The sequence below is a fragment of the Primulina huaijiensis genome, chromosome 4 (assembly GCF_012295235.1).
Source record: "Primulina huaijiensis isolate GDHJ02 chromosome 4, ASM1229523v2, whole genome shotgun sequence".
Classification (NCBI taxonomy): domain Eukaryota; kingdom Viridiplantae; phylum Streptophyta; class Magnoliopsida; order Lamiales; family Gesneriaceae; genus Primulina; species Primulina huaijiensis.
Window position 1 is genome coordinate 23,513,958 of NC_133309.1, and position 24,601 is coordinate 23,538,558.

Consider the following 24,601-nt stretch of genomic DNA (forward strand, 5'->3'; position numbering starts at 1 on the left):
TAACAAATTTTTTTTGGTTTAACATATTTTATATTGTTCGTTAATTATGCCAGTTTTAAGTTTTAAGTAATAACAAAATAGTTTTAATATTAATTGTATTATTGGAATTGTAATACTGTAATTTAGAATTTTTTGAATATTAATAAATATACTTAATTTAATTATAGAACGAGAGATTTTAATGGGCCTTGTCGCGGGGATACTATATCCAAGCCTACCATCTTCAATAATGACATAGCCACCTACATACAGTAAGGCTCTCACAGTATCCATGTCTGCACCAAAAACTATGACATAATGTATACAATCATAAAAAAATTAAATTATGAGTTTCTTGCGTATATATTAAAATAAATATTTTATATTATATAAAATTTCAAGAATCATTTACAAGATTTTTATTATTATTATTATTAAAATATATATTGTCAAATCAATATAATTAAAATTTATATTTAATAATGTTTGTTTTTATAATAATAAAAAATTGTTATGACTTATATTAAAAATTTAGATTTTAAAACATGTGTAATTAGAAATTTCAAATATCTTATATTAAAAATTTTATCAATTAAGAGTATTAAAAAATTTATTAAAAATAAAAAAATTAATAAACAGAAACAAATGACAAATTTACAAGATAAATTTATATTTTTCAAATTGTTTTACTATACATAAAATTTTTTGTTATATAATGATACAGACCACCATGAGATTTTTTTAATAATAATTTCTTTCTGTAAATTGAAATTGACAAACCATAAAAATACTAATTTCTCAAATATACCTTTTGATTATTATAAAATGACATCCTATTCTTTTCGTGTAAGGAGATGACTTTAAAATCTACACATTTAAATATCATAAACACTTTTGTGTCGGTTTTTTTATGGTTTGTTAACTATGATTATTATATATATTTTTTTATAAAATAAAAAGATTCAGACGAACATAACATAAATAATACAATTATAATGTAAGAAATTATTGAAATTACCTTTTCAAATGTCGTTGTACGGAATTTGTAATTAAATCAGTTACCGGAGTTTAATATCTGCAATAAATTACAAATATTATCAGATATAATATACATAAAACTATTCAATATAGAAAGAAAAAACAGAGATTCGACTTAGACTCGGCGCAATTCTCCCAAATTCTGATACTCAGCGCAATTCTCCCAAATCAAATTCTGAATTACTGAGACTCAGCGCAATTCTCTAAAATTCTGATATTCGACAGAAAACTATCAAATCAAATTAGGAATTCCGATAATCATCTCTTCAAATGAAATGGATGATAAAATCAACAAATAATATTAATATATGATCGAAGTAGTAGCTACGTTGTATAATCTCTAATTTACTGACGGGCTCCGCAATTTGTGTTACACCGTCGCTAATAGCGTCGGTATTTGTTAAATCGTCGTCAATAGCGACGGTTTTCGTTAAACAGTCGCCAATAACGATGGTTTTTGTAAAAAGCTCCGGAATTTGTGTTACACCGTCGCCAATAGCGACGGATTTTGTTAAAATGTCGTGAATAGCGACGGGTTTTGTTAAACTGTCGCCAATGGCGACGATTTTGCACAATCAGTCACCGATATCCTTTTTATTATTTTTTTTTAATCCGGACAGACACGGATTGTGAGAATCCGTGCCAGTCTCGCACGGATTCGAGAAAAAAAAATAATTAAAAATTTGAATCCTAGACAGTAAGTCCTGGATTGTACTAGTTTTACAAAATTTTACAACTTGTCATATTTTTACAATAATTTTATTAATTTATAATATTTTTAAAAAAAACCCGTATTATGTCGTAATTTCAAATACAAATATATTTAAGAGGATATAGTAGCATCGCTCTTACGTTTAGCTCGATAAGTTTGACGAAGCCCAATATTAACTCTAGAACAGCCCAAAATCATGATGGGCTGGAAAATCACATGTCTGATCAGGCCCAAAGCTTAGATGGCTATCAATTCTAACCCAAATGGAAGAACAACCAAGTCCAAATCAATTCCAGGTCCCATTTTGGAATGTTCAGTTACTCAGCAAGATCGGGTCGAGTTTAAATACTCAAATATATATAAGAAGATTTAACATTGATATCTCCAATGCCCAATTCTTCAACACAAAAATTCGTGTAAAACTATTTTACAGATCAATTTTGTGCAATAGATTTTCGACCCGACTTGATTTATGAAAAAAAATATTATAAGGTAAAAATATTATTTTCATTTTAAATATATAGATCGGATTGATGTCGTCTCATGAAAATATTGAGATTTACTCATTCTTCAAAGGTATATTAATACATGGACCTATGGCTATAACATAAGCCATGAAAAACCAGTTGTTCTACTGGTGGACTAATTGGTAGGCTACTTGTGCAACAGATGCTCGTTCGTCATTTAGAAAGATGCAATCTTTGCGGATAGAGCTCCAAGAGCTCGGGAATTTCCTCTGCAAAGCTTGACACGAACTGCTCGAAGAACGATTTCTTCGAGATGATAAGAACACTCATCCAGCTAGTATTCTGCCTCAGCAGACCTCTGGACTTCAAAACTTGACACACCGAACATCTTGGGATAATCGTCTTCTCCAAACTCAACGAAACTATCTGTGGAACACTATGAAAAACCAAAGGATCACACATTTTATTGATGGCATAATCCAGAGCTCTGTTGATCTTATCCTCTGATGCTCCCATACACCACGGAAATCTTCTAAAAGCCGCGAGCACTTGAGCCTCGGAATAGCCCCATTTCTTGTACACCTCCATCTTCCTATGCCAATTCGAACTAGCCGGCTTCCTCATCACGTATATCCCTGTAAGAAAGTTGGCTCTACAAGGGTCGAATCCCATTTCCTTAATCCTCTCCGTACACATCCTCAATTTATCAGGAGACATCACGAGTAATCTTGGATTTTTTTTGAAAGCACGCGCGATTTTAACCTCGGGGACTCCGGCATTGAGCAAACTCGCCACATTTGAGGCCATGATGCTCTGCACATTCATCTCTAAGATAGACGGGCACTGTTTGATTACGTCTATGGCATCCTCATTCGATTTCAGAAAACTCTTGATAAATTCGAAAGCCGGGATAATTTGGTTTTCTAAGCTTCTAACAAGTACGCATCTCGAAGAAGATATAATCTTAGCAGTGTCCGGACAAGATATGCCTAAAGAATGGAAAAATTGGATCTTGGGCAAAAGATTTCTCTCGGGCTTCAACTGAAATACTACGGGAGACTTTCTAACGACGAGTGAGATCTGGGCCTCACTAAAACCATGTTTCTTGAAGAATGCAATGATTGATTCTGGGATCTCCGTGCCTCTGAATTTGATTTTCTCGCAAGCTCTTAATGCCCTTTCTCGTGAAAACCCAAAAATATTAATGAGATAATCTGCTGCTGCAGATGAGTTCCCATTCGCAGTTCTTGATCTGGATTTGTGAATCTTGGCTGCGGCCACAGGTGATGACGAAAACAGAGAAAACTGAAGGAAATGGAGTCTGTGTACATGTGACGGATCAAATGAAGCAAACTTTACGTTATTCAACGTTTTCAACATGAATCGTAGCATTATAAGTTTTGAAAGAAGATGATTCTCTTGTATTAGGGGATCTGAGGCAGAGCACCGCGAAGAACCCTAAACCCCAATTGCAATGTTTTATTATTTTTTAGAATGTGATTTTGCCTTCATTAAAAAAAAAAAAACAATTTTTTTATGAAATGAAAAATAGAAGTGAAGTTCGTCATGTGGAACAGACTGACGTCAGCTACAGAGTGCACGACGATAGATGAGATCCTACATATGTGGGTTCTACCCTCAATTCATTTCAACGGGTAAGATCTTGTCATACATATCATTTCCAAAAAAAAGTGGGTCCTATATATACATGGACAAATCTTGGTCATCCATCCTATCATGAGGGCAATGCCCACATGGGTAGGATGAAATAAACCGTCAAGGGTAGATGGGATCCTACCTATGTGGGCACTACCCTCAATTCATTTCAACGGGTAAGATCTTGTCACACATACCATTTCCAAAAAAAAAGTGGGTCCTATATATACATGGGCAAATCTTGGTCATCCATCTTATCATGGGAGCAATGCCCACATGGGTAGGATGAAATAAACCGTCAAGAGTAGATGAGATCTTACCTATGTGGGCACTACCCTCAATTCATTTCAACGGGTAAGATCTTGCCACACATATCATTTCCAAAAAAAAAATGGGTCCTATATATACATGAGCAAATCAGCACTTTGGAAATAGAGAGATTTACCAAAATAGACTTTACACAATTGCTATAATCAATTTTAGACTTTATTTAAATTAATTTACCAAAATAATCTTTTTATCATATCAAATTACAAAGATATCCCCTATCTTTTAAATCATATTCACTATCAATTTATTCATCTCGAACTCTTTATTTTATTATCTCATCAATTTCATGCGTATAGAGACGACCGTGAAATACATCAATCCTATTTTTTTAAACAAATATGAATTTCTTTTTTTCCACTTAACTTTTACGTAAAAAAAATTTATTTTATATTGATATTACTGTGTGAGTAGGTATATGGATTATGACAAAATCAATTTGTTAATAATTTTGTTTATATCAAATCATTAGAATATACTGCCTAGAATTGATTACTGTAATTTTGATTTTAAGTTTTTTTAATATTTGACTTGATTATTTTCATGAGCAACAATCGTAATTAAAATATTATAACTTTGGTGTTTTCGTATGTACTGATTCAAACTAATCATTCATAATGTTATTAAAATATGTTTATTGATATACGTAAGTAGTATTAAAAAAATATCTTATAAATTAAATAAAGCAGAACAAATGTTAAATCAACTCTTTAAAAAATAGATAATTAAATAAATAAATCAAGAAAATAAAACATGTGTGGTCATAGAAAAAAAATATTTTAAGATTTTTAAATTATATAAAATATAATATAAATTATGTAACAAAGAGATCATTTTTAAAATTATGACTTGAGAATATGCAATGACTCTGTGTTATGGAGGAAATACAAGACCTCGACTTCGTGCACTGTCGCCCCCGCTCTATCCACGACCGTCGATCCAGTCTTCTCAGAGCCTCCATCGCCTTCTCGATCAGCAGCACCGTACTTCCCCTATTCTCAAATGCCTGCATTTCGATATCCGGGTCGACCCGAATAACCAGCAAGGCGCCGTCGAGTCCGAGGATCGCTGAATCGATCCGATGTTCGTTTGAATGCGACATGGAAATAATGGAGTCGATGTAGGAGTGTTTCTGGAGGGCTGCTTCAAGTGAGAGTGTGTAGACAAGGTTTGGGTCTGTGTAATGGGTGATGCAGCTGAGCTTTGATTCAGAAGAGAAGAGCAGATCTTGACCTCCTCTCTGAAAAAATTGAGATCAAGTGTCCCTCGATCACAAGTGTTAATCTGACCAAAGTTTGGAAAGATACCCAAGATGGCTTATGCTGCTGTAGTTTCTCTCATGCAGATTCTAGAGGACACACTTGGTGAACAGTACCAGATTCCTTGGGAGAAGCGACAGATCGATTCTCTCCTTCAAAGCATGTGTTGCTTCCACGATTTTCTTACACGTTCTGGGAAGAAAAGAAGCCGTGTTGCCCGGTGTTTGGAGGGAAAAATCAGAGACGTGGCGCATAAAGCAGAAGATGTTATTGAGTCCTACATATCAGAGCATTTTTTTGCAGAGAATGGAGGAGAAAAACTTGAGAGGATCGAAATTGTCAGCCGACATTTGAAGATTGTGGTGGAAGAAGTCGAATCAATTCAGCTAAAGGTGACACGGCTGGAGGAATCGTGGGCGGACGTTAAAGATTTGCATTGCACATATTATTCACCACGTGCTCAGCCATCAACACTTGCCTCAAGTGGTGACTATAAGGTTGTATTCGAAGATGTTTCACGGCAACTGATGGATCGAATTGTTGGTGGGCGATCGGAGAATCTCCAAATCATACCAGTAGTTGGAATGGGTGGAAGTGGTAAGACTACTCTGGTTAAGTATGCTTTTCAAGACGAATATATTCCACATCTTTTTGATGTTTCTGCTTGGGTCACGGTATCCCAAAATTATGGCAAAAGGGATATCCTACTAGGCCTTCTAGAATTCATGAGAAGGCTCACAACTGAAATGCATCAACAAAGTGATGAAGACCTATCCGAGTGTTTGTATAAATGTTTAAAAAGTAGGAGATATCTCATTGTAATGGATGACGTATGGCATAAAGAGGCTTGGGAAGAGATAAAAAGACTTTTCCCCGATGACAATATGGGAAGTCGGGTCTTGCTGACCACTCGGATGTCTGATGTGGCTACATACGCGAACTCGTCTCGCCATGAACATCATCTCATGCTTCCCTTAAACGAAAAAGAAAGCTGGAATCTGCTTCATTTCAAGGTTTTTGGGGATGAGAAAAGTTGCCCCACAGAGCTTGAGGAAGTCGGTAAGAAGATTGCAAGAAGTTGCCAAGGACTTCCCCTTTCAATAGTTGTAATAAGTGGTCTCTTGTCCAAAGTACCAAGAACATTGGCAGAATGGGAATCCATTGCAAAAAATCTCAACTCAGTTTTACTTTCAAATGATAGTCAATGCTCGGAGCTGTTATATTTCAGCTATGACCATTTGCCACATCATCTGAAAGCATGTTTCCTCTATACGGGAGTTTTCCCCCTGATTTGGAAATACCAATCTCCAAGCTCATCAAACTATGGATTGCCGAGGGATTCATCAAATCCAATTGCTCGAAAAGATTGGAAGAGTTGGGAGAGGAGTATCTTGATGATCTGATGTCAAGAAATCTTATTTTGGTTGGAGAGAAGGGATTCGATGGAAAAATTAAAACGTGTGTGGTCCATGATCTGTTAAGAGAGTGGTGCTTGAGTAAAGCGCTAGAGGAGATGTTTATTTTCACCTTAAATTCCAATACCTGCAATTGTCGAGAAGTCGTCAGGGATCCACGTCACTTGTGCATCCGTAAAGATTCTTCATATGAAACTCTGGCAGACATCCTTGGAACGACAAAAACATTACGTGTCCGTTCTCTTCTGTCCCAGAATAACCCTCACGACAAACTACGGTGTTGTAAACTTCTCAGGGTACTTGACTTGTCTAAAGTAGATTTGGAGGATTTCCCTCGTGTAATACTCGAGCTCGTACGCTTAAAGTACGTTTCTGTCTGTTTTGATCAAGAACAAGAAATTTACATTTCTGAAGATCTACCTGATTCTCTGAGGAATCTCCAGACGTTAATTATTCACCAAAGATGCATCAATTCATCAGTGCATCTCCCCCGAGGAATCTGGAGGATGCCACATTTAAGGCATCTCCAGTTAGGAAAATGTTACTTTCCTCATCCACAAGAGGGTGACAAGAATTCAGTTCTTGAAAACCTTCAAACGCTTTCATATGTAAGTGGTTGGAGTTGTACAAAGGAGTTCATCCAAGGAATTCCAAATATAAAGAAACTTGGAATCCGATTTGAGGTCTTGGATAAGCGACGTGTACTTGTCTCTTCTATCAGACATTTGGGCAAGCTGCATAAGCTTGAAATACTCAAATGCATTGTTGAACCAGGATCATGTTATAACATTGCAAAGGACCTTACTCTGCCTCGAAATCTCAAAAAGTTGACCTTACGTGGTACCAAAATCTCTTGGAAAGATATGTCTATAGTTGGCTCGTTGCCTTATCTTGAAGTTCTGAAGCTGAAAGATTATGCATGTGAAGGGTCGGAGTGGGAACCAATAGAAGGTGAATTTTGTCGATTAAAGTTTCTATGTATTGAGGGAACGGATCTGCATCATTGGAAAGCTGAGAAAGATCATTTTCCAATACTTGAGCGCCTAATCCTTTTTGAGTGCACCGAATTGGAAGAAATCCCGCTTGATTTTGTATATTTAGAGACACTTGAAAGTATCGAATTGGATGATGCTAGCCCATCTGCTGTGACATCGGCAAGGCAAATACAAGCAGAACAACAAGACTTGGGGAACGAAGTACTTAAAGTTCGTATCCATAAAATGTGGCAATACATCTATGAAAAGGTAAGCAAATACTCATGACTGTTTGTATGCAAGCATGCATTTATTTATGTACCTGTTAGTAGATAAACATTATTATACTTCAATTTTTTCCCGCGTTGAACAGAGAAAAGAGGAAAAAGAGAGAAGAGAGGAAATGCAAAGACGGAGGATAGAAGCGGTGAATAGAAGGCGATATTTCGTACAAATTAAGGAGAAGAGAAGAAGCACGAGAAAGAATGAGACAAGAAGAGGATTATAGAATGCAAGAATTTGATCACAGATTCAGAGAAGAGGAAGAAGCCTATCTGCAAAATGAATATCAGTGGTTGATGTATCAGACGTAAGGCTTGATCCTCAAGTGAAAAATATAAATAAAAATTCAAGATTCAATTGTAGTTTCTTTGAAAATACTGATTCCAAAAACTTTATTATGTGATGAAGACAGTGTACCAGAGAGGTATGATGATGGCAACTCCTATGATCAATACACAAATGGAAGGAGAAGCGACTATGAATGGTGTGTATGATTGATCTAGTCCACATATCTCTTTTATAAGTCATATTTATTTAATATTTGTTCATGTTAGAAAAAAATTTCTGTCTAAAATGTCAAAAAAAATTATAATACCAAATATTTCTGTGTATGTGTATATATATTAAAAATATTAAATAAATTTATAATTTTTTCTTTTAGATATAAATTATATAATTTAAATTTATATTAAAAATATCAAACATCCCAATGAATGAAATTTAATATAATTTTAGGAGAAGACAAGAAGCAGAAGAAAAATGGAGACAAGAAGCCGATGATAGATGGAGAAACGGGGAAGACGCCGATTATTTGCTCAGAGAAATTTGTTGGAAAGATTATGAGTGGTAAGGTTTCATCCTTTAATTTTTATCTGTGGTTCACTCACAAAAATTATCTATGCTAACCGGACATTGCAAGATCGAGCTGGATGACACGGATACTGGAACCGGCAACATCCGGTTAGCATATATAACGCTTGAACTAGTCTAGCTGGCCTGAGATTTAGAATTAGAAATATCATTTTAGGTGTTTGGAATGATGAGATTTCAAAACGTAATTGGTATTTGATGAGATTTGGTTTAACCAAATGAAATTCTTACAAAATTGAAGAGATTTCATGGGATTTGAGTCGTTGAGAAAATAAAAAATATTAACTATGTATATCTACCTAGTAAAATATTGGGAAAATTATAATTTTAGGCCCGGAAGTTGGTGTGGTTTTGGTTTAATCCTAATTTGTCAATGTTTGATTTTCATACAATAAATTGGACTTTTTTTGGTTTTGGTCAAAATTTTTTTTCAGAAGCCACAAAAATCATTGAATATTGTTTATTCGACTCTGATGCTCTCCTACGTAGCTCATGTTGCGATGATAAACCTATATTACACACGTTAAAATAAATATAAACAAAAACGAAGGGAAAAAATAAAACAAAACAATATCTATTATTTCAAAATGAGAAGAAATTATCTTTTTGTTTCACTTTTTTCTTTAAATAGATTTTAGTGTATATACTATAGGTTTTATTCTCGATGTATGAGTTATGTAGGAGAGCATCGATGCCAAAAAAAGTATTTGTTGATTTAGTGGTTTCAGACGAAAAATGACCCAAAGAAAAAGTTAATGAATGAAAATTAAATGTTGACGAGTTACAAAACTTTAATCAAAACATGTCAATTTACATGATTGAAATTGTAATTTTTACAGAAATATCTTATGAGACCATCTCACGGTTCAATTTTGTAAGACGGATCTCTTACCGGACCCTACCCATAGAAAAATATTACTTTTAACTAAAGGTATGGACCAAGACGACATCTGTGAGGAGTCGATTCGTCTCAAGGATGTCATCTCACAGGAAATCTAGTCTAAATTTTATATCTTTTAATTTTAAGAGGGGTTGTAAAATATTTTTAAGAAATGTCAGGATTAAAAAATGTTTAATCACTCTCATTTTTCAAACTTTCGCTTCGATAAAGTGCATATTTGATTCAATTTAAGGAGAACAAGAGAAGCAGCAGAAAAAATGAAACAAGAAGAGGATGATAGAAAGCAAGAATTTATTCATAGATGGAAGAAAGAGGAAGAAGACTATCTGCAAAAAGAATATCACTGGGTAACATATCAGATGTAAGGATTGATCCTCAAGTGAAATAAAATCAAATTTCGTTTGTAGTTTTTTGAAAATACTGATCCCAAAAACTTTATTATGTGATGACAACAGTTTACCTGAATGATATGAGGATGATGGTGGCAACTCCTATGAGCAAGACACACGTGGACTGAGAGCCGACTACGAGAGGTAAGTATGATTGATCTAAAACCATCAGATGGCATAATACCAATTGGCTGGCCAACACTTGAACGATGATCATAGCTTCATTCTTTATGTTTCTCGTCTTTTCAATATGATGGTGGTTTCCAGCGATCATCGAGGCGGTGGAACTTCAAGTTCTGAACGAGATGAGCTTGTTGGAAGGCTAGTGACAGGAATATGTAAGCATACTTCCAAGTATTATTCTTTTGTCAGAAGAAAGAAAGTAAATTGTGTAGTATGTATATATATACCTCTGTCTAATTGACTTGTTGAATTCCATGTTTTCTGGCAACTTCACACATGTTGTCCAGTGAGGGATTCGCTGCTTTCGGCTTGGAATTACGGGTGCGACAAATTCAAAAACTACTGTAGGAGGTGAAAAAGCAAAGACACGATGAACTACAAGAGTCTATTTTAAGGGGTTTATTAGTATGAAACATAAAGTTTTACGATTGGGGAGTCGAGAGGCTTTCAAAAGATCTGATGGTTCTTTTTGGGGTATTTCGAGCTTGGCATTTGAGGTCTCAAGGTTTATTTCCGAATGTCCAAGATTACTATTGCCAAGTAAAATTCAAATTATATATGTAACTGTTGGCACATCTTGTTCTCTATTTTGAGAACTTCACTAAAATTTTGCATCTTCAATCCTACAATTTGATGGAATGATTTGATTCGAAGAGTTCGAAAGATTCGAATAAACCGGCACCGAAAGACCTAACCCTGATCGGATTGGGTTTTGAGTCATCCGACTCAAGTGTCCGCTCTGATCTCCTCTCCAACTCGAACACGAAACGAAACCAAGCTTCGTTAACTAGAATGATCATAGGTGTTTAAATAACTTTTTATGTTATTATCATGAAACTATTGAATTAATGTTTATATCTTTACATAAGATAATATAAAGTACAAAAATTTCATCACACTTTGGACATTGTTTCATTCAAGATTACCTATTATTTCCTCAAAAGCAAGCAAAGTAAAAAAATCAAGACCAAGTATTGCAACCCAAACAAGCTGACGTCAGCTACATATTCAAGAATCTTTCTTGTTGACCAATAGTCATCGTTTACTTGGAAATTTGCATTTACCCAGTCAAAACTCTCGAGGAAATTTCTGCTGTTTCGCAGCAGCACCTCCACTTCCTGCACCCTCGCCCCCACCTCATCCAAAGCCGGCGATCCAGCCTTCTCCAAATCCTTACCGCAATACATCAGAGCTTCCATCGCCTTCTCGATCAACAGCACCATGCTCCTCCTCTGCTCAAACGCCTGCGTTTCGATAACCGGGTCGACCCGCATAACCGCCATAACGCCGTCGAGTCCACGCATGGCGAGCTGCAGTGAGCTCCAGCAGTTTCTGAGAGCTGGATCGATCCGAGTGTGGTCTGAATTCGACCTGGAAACAATCGAATCGACGTGTGAGAGTTTCTGGAGGGCTGCTTCGAGCGAGAGCGTGTAGACAAGCGTTGGGTCCGTGTGGCGTGTGGTTTTGATGGAGGAGGATAAGGAATTCCTGCAGTTGAGAATTGATTCAGACGCGGCACAGAATTCCTTGACTGCGGGATTTGTGTTTGGTGATCGGGACTTGAAATCGTACTTGAGAACGAAGGAGAGGACGATCCCGCCGATGATTAGCGCTAACGAGATGATTAAGAAGAATATAACGGTGATTAGGGCTTTGTTTCCTCTGCGTGTGGAAGCGGTGCTGTCAAGGAGGAGAGCGGACTTGGAAGAATCCATGGTGAATCTGAGTTTCAAGGTTGAACCTCCCATGCGATATCATAGTCATGACTTCATTTTTTTAGTGGGTATTAGCTGATATCGTCTCATGGATCTTAATCTGTGAGACGGATCAATCTCACCGATATTCACAATAAAATGTAATATTCTTAACATAAAAAATAATATTTTTTCATGAATGATCCAAATTAGAGATCCATCTAATAAATACGATCTGTGATACCGTCTCACACAATTTTTTGCCTTCATTTCTTTGCATATAAGATTAGATATTATAAAACTAATGAGTTGGTCTGATGAGACATGATCTTACAAATGACAAATCTATATTCGTAATATGTATCGATCTGATTCATATCAAAGTAATATATTTGAGTTGTCTTAACAGAATTAATTAGTTGGTTGATGGTTTCATAAATTTATATTAAAAAAAATTATGACATAAAATCAAATATTTATAATATGTAATTCTAAAAAACAAATAGAGAAAAATAAACAAAATCCATAAGAGGTTAAAAATTTAGCAAAAGCATAATTGATATTGAATTTAATAGCAATTTTAGTGGTTTTATTTTAACATATTATTATGACCATTTTTGTTAAATAAGAGAATTTTATTTGAAAAACATGTTATCTTTTAAAAACACGTGTTTTATGCACATACTTATTTGATTTAAATTATTTGAAAATTTTTATTTCACATGAAAATAATAGTCATCGATATTAATTTGCAAAAGATTCATTATGATATATAAATAACTATCTATAATATGTAATTCTCAAAAAATAAAAATAAAAATCGATAAGATGTTAAAAATTTAGTAAAAGCATGCATAATTGAGATTGAATTTACTGATAATTATAATGTTTTCTTTTAATAGTAGTATGATAATTTCTGTTAATTAAGAGAATTTTATTTGATATTTATTTGTCATTACGCGTGTTCCATTTCATGAGTAAATGGACGAATCCTTGCTGCATGTAGTTGTCTAAATCAAGCATAAGCATCGGTGACTTGCGCCCTTCTTCTTCCACCACTGGCGGCAAACATTATCAAATTCTTATCTCTTGCTGCTGCAATAAAAATATGCGGCAAAATTTTATTACAATTGGTGGGTTTATTTTTCAACGTCCGGCCAGATCTTATATGCTAATAAAGAAAGAAAAATGGCAACTTGGTTGGTTGGTTCACATGTAGAAGTGAATTTATTATTATCATAAACAAAGACTTGCAAATCTTGATTGTAAAGGGGAGCTAAAGATAACAGTTTCCTAAAAAAACTCAGAAAAATATTTGAGCTGAAGTCAAATATCCTTCACAGGTTTGGAAAGATCCGATATGGCTTACGCTGCCGTAGTTTCTCTAATGCAGATTCTAGATAACATACTTGGTGAACAGTACCAGATTCCTTGGGAGAAGCAACAGATAGAATCACTCCTTGAAAGCATGTGTTGCTTCCACGATTTTCTAACTCGTTCTTGGAAGAAAAGAAGCTGTGTTGCGCGGTGTTTGGAGAGAAAAATCAGAGATGCGGCATATAAAGCAGAAGATGCTATCGAATCCTACATATCACAGCATCATTTTGCAGAAAATGAAGGAGAAAAACTTGGGTGGAGCAATATCGTCAACGAAAACTTGAAGTTGGTGGGGGAGGAAATCAAATCGATTAAGCTAAAGGTGTCACGGCTCGATGACTTGTGGCGGGATGCTAAAGATTTGCATCACAAACATTATTCGCCAATTGCCCAGCCATCAAAATTTGCTTCTGGTGGTGACCATACCATGGTTGGATTCGAAGATGGTTCATTGCAACTGAAGGATCGAATTTTAGGACAGCAGTCGAGGCTCCAAATCATACCAGTAGTTGGAATGGGAGGTATTGGTAAGACTACTCTGGTTAAAAATGCTTTTCAAGATGAATCTATACCACATTATTTTGATATTGCTGCTTGGGTAACAGTATCCCAAAATTATCGCGAAAGGGATATCCTATTAGGCCTTCTAGAATCCATGAGAAGACTCACAACGGAAATGCATCAAGAAAGTGATGAAGACCTATCAGAGTGTTTGTATAAATGTTTGAAGGGCAAGAGATATCTCGTTGTAATGGATGACATGTGGCATAAAGAGGCATGGGAGAACATAAAAAGACTATTTCCCGATGACAATATGGGAAGTCGGGTTTTGTTGACTACTCGGCTCTCTGATGTGGCTGCGTATGCAAACTCGTCTTGCAATGATCATCATCTCATGCGTCTCTTAAATGAAAATGAAAGCTGGAATCTGCTTAGTTTCAAGGTTTTTGGGGATGAAGAAAGTTGCCCCACAGAACTTGAGGAGGTCGGGAAGAAGATTGCACTCAGTTGCAAAGGACTTCCATTTTCAGTTGTTGTAATAAGTGGCCTGTTGTCCAAAGTACCAAGAACACGAGAAGAATGGGAATCCATTGCAAAAAATCTCAATTCGTTTTTAATTGCAAATGATGGGCAGTGCACGGAGCTGTTGTCTTTGAGCTATGACCATTTGCCGCATCATTTGAAAGCATGTTTTCTGTATACAGGAGTTTTCCCCCTAGATTTGGAAATACCAATCTCCAATCTCATCAAACTATGGATTGCTGAGGGACTCATCAAACCGGATAGCTCGATGAGCTTGGAAGAGGTGGCAGAGGAGTATTTCGATGATCTACTGTCAAGAAATCTTGTTTTGGTTGGAGAGAGGAGATTAAATGGAAAAATTAAAACATGTGTTATCCATGATCTGTTAAAGGACTGGTGCTTGAGTAAAGCGGTAAAGGAGAAGTTTAGTCATACCTTAAATGCCAACATCTATTGTTGTCAAGAAATCATCAAGGATCCACGACGCCTATGCATTCGTAAAGATTCATCGGGTGGAGCTGGAGCAGACATCCTCAGAACGATAGGAACATCTCCACTGCTCCGTTCTCTTCTATCCTGGAGTAACCCTCACGATGAACTACGGTGTTGTAAACTTCTCAGAGTACTGGACTTGTCAAAAGTAGATTTGGAAGATTTCCCTAGTGTAATTCTTGACCTCATACACTTGAGGTATGTTTTTATCCGTTGTGAGCAAAGGGACATTTACATTTCTGCACATCTACCTGATGCTCTAAGGAATCTCCAGACCTTAATCATTTCTCAAAACTGGATCCCCAAGGATTCATCAGTGCGTCTACATCCAGGATTCTGGAGTTTGCCACATTTAAGACATATCCAGTTTGGAACATGTTATTTTCCATGTCCACAAGAGGGTGACGAGAAATCCGTTCTGGAAAACCTTCAGACGCTTTTATATGTAAGCAGCTCGAGCTGTACAGAGGAGTTCATCGAAAGAATTCCGAATGTGAAGAAACTAGGGATCCGAGTTGATCAGCGAAAGGACTTTCCACTAGGACATTTGGTGAACCTGCATAAGCTTGAAACACTCAAATGCATCGTCGAACCAAGATCATATGTTGCCATTTCAAGGGAGCTTACTCTACCTCTATATCTTAAAAAACTGACCTTAAAAGGTACCAGAATCCCTTGGACGTATATGTCTATAGTTGGCTCGTTGCCTAATCTTGAAATCCTGAAACTGAAAGAAGATGCATTTCGAGGGTCGGAGTGGGACTCGATAGAAGGTGAATTTTGTCAACTAACTTCCCTTCTAATTGAGGGAACTGATCTGCAGCATTGGAGAGCTGACAAGGACCACTTTCCAAGACTTCAGAGGCTAACGATTTGGGAGTGTGCCAACTTGGAAGAAATCCCTCCTGATATCGGAAACATACCGACGCTTCAAAGTATCGAGTTGGATGATGCTAGCCCATCTGCTGCGGAATCAGCGTGGCAAATAAAAGAGGAACAAGAACTCATAGGGAACGAAGAACTTCAAGTTTGGGTACATGACTTGTGGAAATACATTTATCCAAAGGTAAGAAGCAAATACACATCACTATGACTATGAAAATTAATGCGCTTGAATATTTTACATGCGCCTACGATTAACAAAAAGTTACTTAAAACATTGTTCTTTTTTATTCTTTGACATTGAATAGAGAAAGGAAAAGGAGAAAGAAGCCGAGAGGAGAAGACAAGAAGCGATGGAAAGGAAGAGGAAAGAACGGGACGATAGAAGGCGAGAAGCCGAGGATAGAATGAAAAAACAAGAAGCAGAGTTCTATGGGAAGTTGAGACAACTTCGGCGGGGACGAAAGGAGATCTAGGAGACAATATATGTCTTGACAAAATGTTCTATAATTTAATATTCCGTAAATTTGAATCAAATATTTATCGAAACAAAAGTATGTAATCCATTAATACATTATCGTTCACACCAAAACATAAATTATTCTCGACACATACACCACGTATGAGAGGATGAGTGTCAAACATATTCGATGTATTTAGTTGTTAAATAACATTTCCAGAGAAAATAACTTCACCAAATTAAAAGGTAAATTCGATTGTTGATAAATTCTACGATATTTTAGGAGTAACTTATACGTAGAAATTAAAAAAAAAATGATACTGATGAATAGTCACATTTATAAAATATAATTAAATTTTAAAAAATTGGTGAAGGAAGATGGAAGGAAATGGTCCATTAATTTTATAGAATATGATAATAATTATTGGTGACCGACCTTGTGTCTTTTGAATTTTACATATCTTCAAAAATAATTATTAATTACAATTTAATTGGATTGGACATTTAATGAAATTATTTCTATGTGAAAAACTATGAGATATTTTTTTAGCCTATACATTAATGTCACACCAAACAAGATATAAACATAAATTAAAAAAATAGAAAAATAATCACATTTTTATCTCTATATTTTACTTTTGTCATGTCGTCGGTTAATATCATGATATTAATCCACTCATTAACATTTTTTTCTAATCTTAATCATTTTTCATTAAAATCTTAACATAACATCGAAATAGGATGATTAATTTTTTTTTTAAATACAAGTAGCCTAAGATTTTGAATTATCAGATAGTCTGACAATAAATAAACAACGTGACGTTATATTACCGAAATTATAATTTTACTAATTAATCATCATTAAATTATATGTTACATTAAATTTTCTATATTGTTGGATGATTTAGTTCAATCTACGTGAAGGATATTAATCTCAAGTAAATCCAACGACCACCATTATATTTAAAAAAAATAATAAAAAATTATGCGTGTTTAGATCAATTATGAACATTGTTGACTTACGCCTTCTTCCCCACTGGCAGACATTGTAATAAAATAAGGAATGGAGCCATGATGACGTATAATAATAACAATATTGCCGCAAAATTTTATTACAATTGGTGGGGTTTTTTTTTTTTTTTTTTTTTTGTGGTCAACGTCTGGATTCTTGTTTGTTTATGTGGTTGTCACCATTTTTTTTTCCTTTAAAAAAAATGGCGACTCGGTTTGTTTCAAATCTTCACTTACAAAAAAGAATTTATCAGATGTTATAATTTGACTAAGTTTAGAGAGATTGAAAATGGCTAATGCTGCTGTAGTTTCTCTGATGCAAATTTTAGAGAATATATTGCATCCTCACCTTGGTGACCACCAGATTCCTTGGGAGAAGCAGCAGATTGAATCTCTCCTTGAAAGCATGGCTTGCTTCCACGATTTTCTTGAACGTTCTTGGAAGAAAAGAAGCCGTGTTGCGCTGTGTTTGGAAAGAAAAATCAGAGATGCGGTGTACAAAGCAGAAGATGATATTGAATCCTACATGACAAAGCATTTTTTTGCGGAGAGTCGTGGAGAAAAACTTAGGAGGAGCAAAATCATTATACAACACTTGAAGATCGTGGTGGAAGAAATCGTATCGATTAAGCTAAAGGTGACACGGCTGGTGGACTTGTGGGAGGGTGCTAAAGATTTGAATTTTACACAATGTTTGCCACTTGCTTCTTGTGGTGACTATACCATGGTTGGATTCGAAGATGATTCATTGCAACTGATGGAACGAATCGTAGGACGACAATCGGAGAAGCTACTAATCATACCGGTGGTTGGAGCGGGCGGTATTGGTAAGACTACTTTGGTTAAAAATGTTTATAAGAAATCTATTGAATTTCCATTTGATGTTGCTGCTTGGGTAACAGTATCCCAAAATTATAGAGAAAGGAATATCCTATATATTAGGCCTTCTAGAATCCATGAGAATGCTAACAGATGACATGTATCAAAAGAGTGATGGAGAACTATCAGACTGTCTGTATAAATGTTTGAAAGGTAAGAGATATCTCATTGTAATGGATGACCTGTGGCATAAGGAGGCTTGGGGAAACATTAAAAGACTACTTCCTGATGACAATAAGGGGAGTCGGGTCTTGTTGACGACTCGGCTATCTGATGTGGCTGCCTATGCAAACTCGTTTAAGCCTGATCATCATCACATGCGTCTCCTAAATGAGAACGAAAGCTGGGATATGTTTTGTTCCAAGGTTTTCAGGGATGGATGTTGCCTTCCTGAGCTTGAGGAAGTTGGAAAGGAGATTGTAAGAAGTTGCAAGGGACTTCCACTTTCAATTGTTGTCATAAGCGGCCTCTTGTCCAATGTCTTAAGAACAAGGAGAGAATGGGAATACATTGAGAAAAATCTCAACTCAGTTTTAATTTCGAAAGATAGGGAATGCAGTGAGCTGTTATCTTTAAGCTACGACCATTTGCCACATCATTTGAAAGCATGCTTCCTGTATGCCGGAGTTTATTCCCAAGATTTCGAAATTCCAACCTCCAAGCTCATCAAACTATGGATAGCTGAGGGATTCATCAAACCGAATAGCTCAAAAAGCTTGGAAGAGGTGGGAGAGGACTATTTGGAAGATTTGATATCAAGGAATCTTGTTTTGGTTGGAGAGAAGAGATACTATGGGAAAATTAAATCGTGCATCGTTCACGATCTGTTTAGGGAGTGGTGCTTGAGTAAAGTGCTAGATGAGAAGTTTATTCATACCTTAAATGCCAACATATGTTGTTGTCAAGAAATCGCCAAGGATCCACGTCGCCTATTCATTCGTAAAGATTCTACAGATGAAGCTCGAGCAGACATCCTCAGAATGATAGGAACTTTTTCTCTTGTCCGTTCTCTTATATCCCAGAGTAAACCTCACAATGAATTATGGTCATGTTGTAAACTTCTCAAGGTACTGGACTTGTCTAATGTGGATTTGGAGTTTTTCCCTTACGATATAATCAACCTCGTACACTTAAGGTATGTTTATGTCTGCTGTGAGCTAGAAACACTCATTTCTAAATATCTACCTGATTCTCTAAGGAATCTCCAAAATCTCCAAACCTTAATTATTCACCAAAGACGCTTTGATTCATCAGTGTATCTACCTATAGAAATCTGGTGGATGCGACATTTAAGGCATCTCCAGTTTGGAACATGTTATTTTCCTCATCCACCGTTCAAGCTGTACAGAGGAGTTCATCAAAAGAATTCCAAATGCAAAGAAACTAGGGATCCGGGTTAAGATACAAGATGAGCGAAAGGCATTTTCTCTTAGACATTTGATGAAACTAAAGAAGCTTGAAATACTGAAATGCATTGTTGAACCAAGATCGTATATTACCATTTCAAAGGGCCTTACTCTGCCTCAAAATCTCATAAAGTTGACTTTAAATGGTACCAGAATCTCTTGGAAAGATATGTCTATAGTTGGCTCGTTGCCTAATCTTGAAGTTCTGAAGCTGAAAAACGATGCATTTCAAGGTTTGGTGTGGGAACCGATAAAAGGTGAATTTTGTCGATTAAAGTCTCTACTTATTGATGGAACGGATCTGCGGTACTGGAATGCTGAGAAAGACCATTTTCCAGTACTTGAGCGCCTATTCCTTTGGGAGTGCACCAACCTGGAAGAAATCCCACTTGATTTTGTAAATTTACAGACACTTGAAAGTATCGAGTTGGACGATGCTAGCCCAGCCGCTTTGGAATCGGCGAGGCAAATAGAAGAGGAACAAATATCCTTGGGGAACGAAGGACTTCATGTTAGTTATATAAAATGTGGGAGTACATCTATCAAAAGGTAAACAAGTGCACATGACATGGCCGTGACTTTATGTATAATGTACGCATGTAAAGATATATGTACGTAAGCAAATACATCTATCAAAATGTAAACGAGCACACATGACTATGCTCATGACTGTATGTATGCATTTATAAATGTATACATGTGTGTGTTGAAAGACCAATTACATAAACATTTATATTTTTTGCTTTGGATAGAGAAAAGAAAAGGAGGAAGAAACCACAAAGAGAAGACAAGAAGCAGAGGAAAGAAGGAAAAAGGAAAAGGAGGATAGAAGGCGAGAGCTGATGATAGACAAAGAAGAGAGGAAGACTTGTGGAGGAGAGAATTTAATAGGTAAGGCTGGATCCTCAAATTTTTACATGTGGTTCACTTATATGTATAGATTGGGATTCAGCTTAACCCCATGTGGCTTGGTGGTTTTTCTGTTAAAAAAAATACGCTTTCCGATAAGGAACTAATGGAGGAGTTGAAGTTAAAGTTGTGTAAACTTGTTTCTCAAATTGATTTTCATGGATATAACTATCTGTAATGAAACAAGGCTTTTTGCGTGTTCGAGTTAGTATCAAGGTCGACCCTCTCTCTCAAGTAAAAATCAAAGTTCATGTGTTGCTTTTTGAAATATGGATTCCAAAGCTTTCATTAATTGATGATGAAACATATTTCATGAATGAAATGAAGATTGACCAATTAAGGCTTCTTATAGATCAATGTCCGATGATGATAGTTTACCGGGATATGATGAAAATGACATTGATGATGATGATGGCAACCCATATGAGCAGTACAAACGTGGAAGGAGAGGTGGCTATGGCAGGTAACCAATTATAAGAGTATTTGAACACACATGAAGCTAATGCAATCACATGAATATGAATTGGTTTTCTCTGAAAATAAGTGAAATTCTATATTTTGTTTGTTAAACTAGTTCATGATCAGATCATCGGTTATGGCATATGGTGTACATAAATGGTTTCTCATATAGCACAATACTATTTCGCCAACAGTTGAATGATAATCATAGCTTCATTCTTTTTCTTTCTGTAGTTTCAAAAGGAGGGGTAGTTACAGGAATCATCATGGCAGCGAAAATTCAAGATCTGTCCAAGAAGATCCTCTTAAAAAACTCGGGGAAAAATTACGAAAGCATGCTTCAACATATTATTCTTTTACCAGAATAAAGAAAGTAAATTGTGTAGTACATCTCTTTCTGATTGACCTGGTGATTCCATGTTTGCGTGCAATTGCACACTTGTTGCCCAGTGACAGATGCGGTGCGTTGGACTTGGAATTACGGCTGTAACAAAGTAAAAGACTACTGGAGGAAGTGAAAAAAAGAAGTCACTATGAATTACAGGAGTTTGTGAATCTTAAGGTGTTAAATAGGTCAGAAGTTACTGAAATTCAACAATATAAAATTTTATTTTGTGATCCTAAGTGGGTTCTTTGATGCATTAATTTTCTGGAAATTGGTTCACATTTTTCCCTACTATTATTTCAGTCCAAAAAAATACTAGCCAAAGCAAACTAAAACTCAACTTAAATGATGAAACTGGAATTAATAAAAAGGAATAAAGTTCTTAGATTCATGTGTGACAAATTCTTTTGATCAAACAGTTAGATAAAAACATCTGTCTGAATACACTGTCTGTTAAAATTTTATCTCCAAAATATTCTTGTTTAGCATTCTCTGCAAAGTCTATGTCCTTTGATTCTTGGAAAAGAAACGCAGAACAACATAGAAAAGAACTCTGTACAAAAAAGCCCATCCCAGCATTATATACACCTTATGCCACTTCAGATACTTTCTAGTCCTAATTGCAAGAATTTCCAATATGTTGAACCCACTTATCCCACCTAAAGTCTGGTCAGTTTGATACTCATTCATCAGCAGTCCCTCATATGGATAAGTCATAGTCGAAACGTAGTGCATCCATTTCCAGTATGGTGGCATTTCATGGCTATTCACAAAGTATCCGCAGAATAAGAAGAAAAGCGCAGTGAATGCAATCACAGCCGCGTATCCCAGGATGTAATTGGGCACGACCGAGCTTACAAACACCACGAAAGAGTTTGTTGAGAGGAGGGACATGTAGAGGACTAGCAAGAAGTACCAAAATGGACCATTGAGTTTCAATGGGAACCAGACAATTATTGCGTAAACCGATGCCTGAAGGGCGAGGAAAGGAAGGTAGGTGATCAGTCCTGCAATGGTGTAGGATGAGGCTCGATATGCATTGTGTGATGTTTCACGGATGAAGATGTAGCGTTCTTGGATGAAAGCTGGGACAGCATCATTGGAGGAGGAGAAGAAGAGGCAGACTGTAAATATAAAGAAGCTTAGCCTATTTGTGATGCCTTGGACATCGTCTTTAGGATGCCAGAACATGGTGGCCATCATGAAGCCCATTATGGTTAGGACTAGAAGTCGGGATAGGAAGAGCTCGCGGGTCCGCCTGATGTTGACAGAGTTGCGGCGCATTAGTACCCATATCTCTGGGAAGGAGTTGGAAAATTTCGAGCCTAAGTTATGGTATTTTGAGATAGCATTCGGGTGGACAATGCTATTTGTCCGGTAGTCGTCTTCGTTAACCGTGTATTCGCTGCTACGAGTGGTTAGTGTGCCTTGCAGGAAGTCGCTTGAGTATGTGTAATATCCTGGAGATGGGCTGCGAAATATAGATGGAAAGTCATTTCAAGAATCAGAAAATTCAGCGAGAGGGTCATTTTTTAATTTCCTTACCTCCTTTGAGTCGGGGCTCTGTGATCAGCATGATTCCTAGTTGGGGTAAAGGTCATTGACTGGTTAATACTCCAAGAATTGGACTGATTCGACTGGCTTTCCACACTGTGATCAAAATCCTTCTCGTTCTTGTGTACCGTTTGCAAACGGTACCGTTTATTCGACCTGTATCCACCTCCCTCTTCTGCCTGTTGATTGGTGCTTTGAGTAGGAGGCAAAGTCAAGGTGGGAACAACAGTTGGAACAGATGTATCCTCATTGTCAACCAGAAGTGGTGGCTTCACTCCAGTTAAAGCAAACTCCGCCAACACCTCCACTCCGAGTTCCGACTGATCATACTCTTGCACCACGTCGATGAAGTGCTCGATTGAATTTTCACCTTTGGGGATTTTACGTCCCATCCGGCCTAAGTGGAGGGTGACATCCTTGGGCGAGCCCTGGTACATGAGCTGCCCTCGAGCCAAGATTATGAGGTGGTCAAGCAAAAGCTGGATACGGGATGAGGGCTGGTGAATTTTGAGGATGACCGTGCTATATCGTGGACCTTTTCGATCACACTATGAGCACTGGTTGAGTCTAGTCCTGAAGTAGGCTCATCCAGGAATAAAAGGGAAGGTCCATGTATGATGTCCACTCCTATTGAAACCCTGCGACGCTCACCCCCCGATATGCCTCTCGTCCCTTCATCGCCTATATAAGTGTTTACAGACGTCTGCACAACGCAAAACAATCAAGAAAAATTCAGGTTGAGAGTTAAGTTTCGCCAAAGACAACAATACAAATAAAGTTTTGGTTACTTACAGTTAAACCGAGCTGTTCGATTAACTTCTCTACACGTTCCCTTTTCTCATTCCTAGAGACTGATCCCAACCTAAAATCTGCCGCAAACATGAGAGTCTCATAAACAGTCAGCATAGGAAACAGCCTGTCATCTTGCATTATATATGCCGAAGTCCTCTTAATCAAGCTCGGGTTCACGTCAACACCATCCAATGATACTCGTCCCATAAGGCTTCCGCTGGCGATTCTTCCAGCCAAGCCATCTAAAAATGTCGATTTTCCGGCACCACTAGGACCCATAACAGCCGTGATGCACCCTTTAGGGGCATATCCGGTTATATCATGCAACAAATCAGCTTCACGCTTGATCCATTTCCCATTAATATCCTTCTGTTTCTTGATCACATTATATGTAAGGTTGGAAAACTCCATTCCCCCTGAAAAATTTGCTCCCTTCCCTATATCTATTACCATCTCCGGTTTATGATTATCAGCATTTTTCATCTTGCCAAATACCCAAAAAAAAGTATGTATGTGAAAATGAAAATTATTTATCAAGAAAGATTTATATCGAATCTAGGATGGTTCGAATTCCAATGAATAGCTGGTGGGGAGTCAAGTTCTAAGTTGAGCTTCGCATTGTGTAATCCTTTTGCAAGCTGTGTATTGTTCCAAAAAGGAAAACTCCTTCTTGTCTGCTTCATCAATTTTCTTGATTTTTTTGTTTGTCATGCTGAGCCCATCTGCCCTTTTGGCATCATTTGTAGGATAGTTTGATGGTATCGTTTGTGTGTGATTTCTCAACACAAATCCAACTAAATTTCCAATAATTGATGAATATATCATA

The 24,601-nt window shown here is 36.6% G+C and overlaps 5 protein-coding genes and 2 pseudogenes across 5 annotated transcripts; 5 read left to right on the forward strand and 2 right to left on the reverse strand.

Moving 5' to 3' along the window:
* Positions 1-2,270: 2,270 nt before the first annotated feature.
* Positions 2,271-3,706, reverse strand: LOC140975544 (uncharacterized). Its single transcript, XM_073439299.1, has one exon. It carries the CDS (start codon positions 3,586-3,588, stop codon positions 2,410-2,412), a length of 1,179 nt encoding a protein of 392 aa, XP_073295400.1. The 5' UTR covers positions 3,589-3,706; the 3' UTR covers positions 2,271-2,409.
* Positions 3,707-5,046: 1,340 nt separating this feature from the next.
* LOC140975549 (putative late blight resistance protein homolog R1A-10) lies at positions 5,047-8,097 on the forward strand. Its single transcript, XM_073439305.1, has one exon. It carries the CDS (start codon positions 5,492-5,494, stop codon positions 6,839-6,841), a length of 1,350 nt encoding a protein of 449 aa, XP_073295406.1. The 5' UTR covers positions 5,047-5,491; the 3' UTR covers positions 6,842-8,097.
* LOC140975004 (putative late blight resistance protein homolog R1B-14) lies at positions 6,841-8,115 on the forward strand. The gene has a single exon (XM_073438495.1). The coding sequence runs from the start codon at positions 6,841-6,843 to the stop codon at positions 8,113-8,115; it is 1,275 nt and encodes a 424-aa protein (XP_073294596.1).
* On the forward strand, positions 6,865-11,105 carry LOC140975550 (uncharacterized). The gene is made up of 8 exons (XM_073439306.1): positions 6,865-8,097; positions 8,201-8,416; positions 8,522-8,593; positions 8,845-8,955; positions 10,113-10,241; positions 10,336-10,413; positions 10,537-10,607; positions 10,740-11,105. The coding sequence occupies exons 2-6, from the start codon at positions 8,313-8,315 to the stop codon at positions 10,346-10,348; spliced, it is 429 nt and encodes a 142-aa protein (XP_073295407.1). The 5' UTR covers positions 6,865-8,097; positions 8,201-8,312; the 3' UTR covers positions 10,349-10,413; positions 10,537-10,607; positions 10,740-11,105.
* Positions 11,106-11,286: 181 nt separating this feature from the next.
* Positions 11,287-16,507, forward strand: LOC140975547 (putative late blight resistance protein homolog R1A-3). Its single transcript, XM_073439304.1, has 3 exons — positions 11,287-12,186; positions 13,540-16,104; positions 16,229-16,507. Exons 1-3 carry the CDS (start codon positions 11,920-11,922, stop codon positions 16,394-16,396), a joined length of 3,000 nt encoding a protein of 999 aa, XP_073295405.1. The 5' UTR covers positions 11,287-11,919; the 3' UTR covers positions 16,397-16,507.
* Positions 16,508-17,514: 1,007 nt separating this feature from the next.
* Positions 17,515-20,564, forward strand: LOC140975552 (putative late blight resistance protein homolog R1A-10; annotated as a pseudogene).
* Positions 20,565-21,278: 714 nt separating this feature from the next.
* LOC140975548 (ABC transporter G family member STR2-like) lies at positions 21,279-24,339 on the reverse strand (annotated as a pseudogene).
* Positions 24,340-24,601: the final 262 nt, after the last annotated feature.

Bases quoted from the DNA above. Each gene is read 5' to 3' on its own strand.
- LOC140975550 (XM_073439306.1), top strand. From the start codon at position 8,313: ATGAGACAAGAAGAGGATTATAGAATGCAAGAATTTGATCACAGATTC. The intron at 8,417-8,521 runs GTAAGGCTTGAT...TGATGAAGACAG, and splicing joins CAGTGGTTGATGTATCAGAC to TGTACCAGAGAGGTATGATG. The intron at 8,956-10,112 runs GTAAGGTTTCAT...ATTCAATTTAAG, and splicing joins TGTTGGAAAGATTATGAGTG to GAGAACAAGAGAAGCAGCAG.
- LOC140975004 (XM_073438495.1), top strand. From the start codon at position 6,841: ATGTCAAGAAATCTTATTTTGGTTGGAGAGAAGGGATTCGATGGAAAA.
- LOC140975549 (XM_073439305.1), top strand. From the start codon at position 5,492: ATGGCTTATGCTGCTGTAGTTTCTCTCATGCAGATTCTAGAGGACACA.
- LOC140975544 (XM_073439299.1), bottom strand. From the start codon at position 3,588: ATGCTACGATTCATGTTGAAAACGTTGAATAACGTAAAGTTTGCTTCA.
- LOC140975547 (XM_073439304.1), top strand. From the start codon at position 11,920: ATGGAGGAGGATAAGGAATTCCTGCAGTTGAGAATTGATTCAGACGCG. The intron at 12,187-13,539 runs GTTGAACCTCCC...TCTCTAATGCAG, and splicing joins TGGTGAATCTGAGTTTCAAG to ATTCTAGATAACATACTTGG. The intron at 16,105-16,228 runs GTAAGAAGCAAA...GACATTGAATAG, and splicing joins GGAAATACATTTATCCAAAG to AGAAAGGAAAAGGAGAAAGA.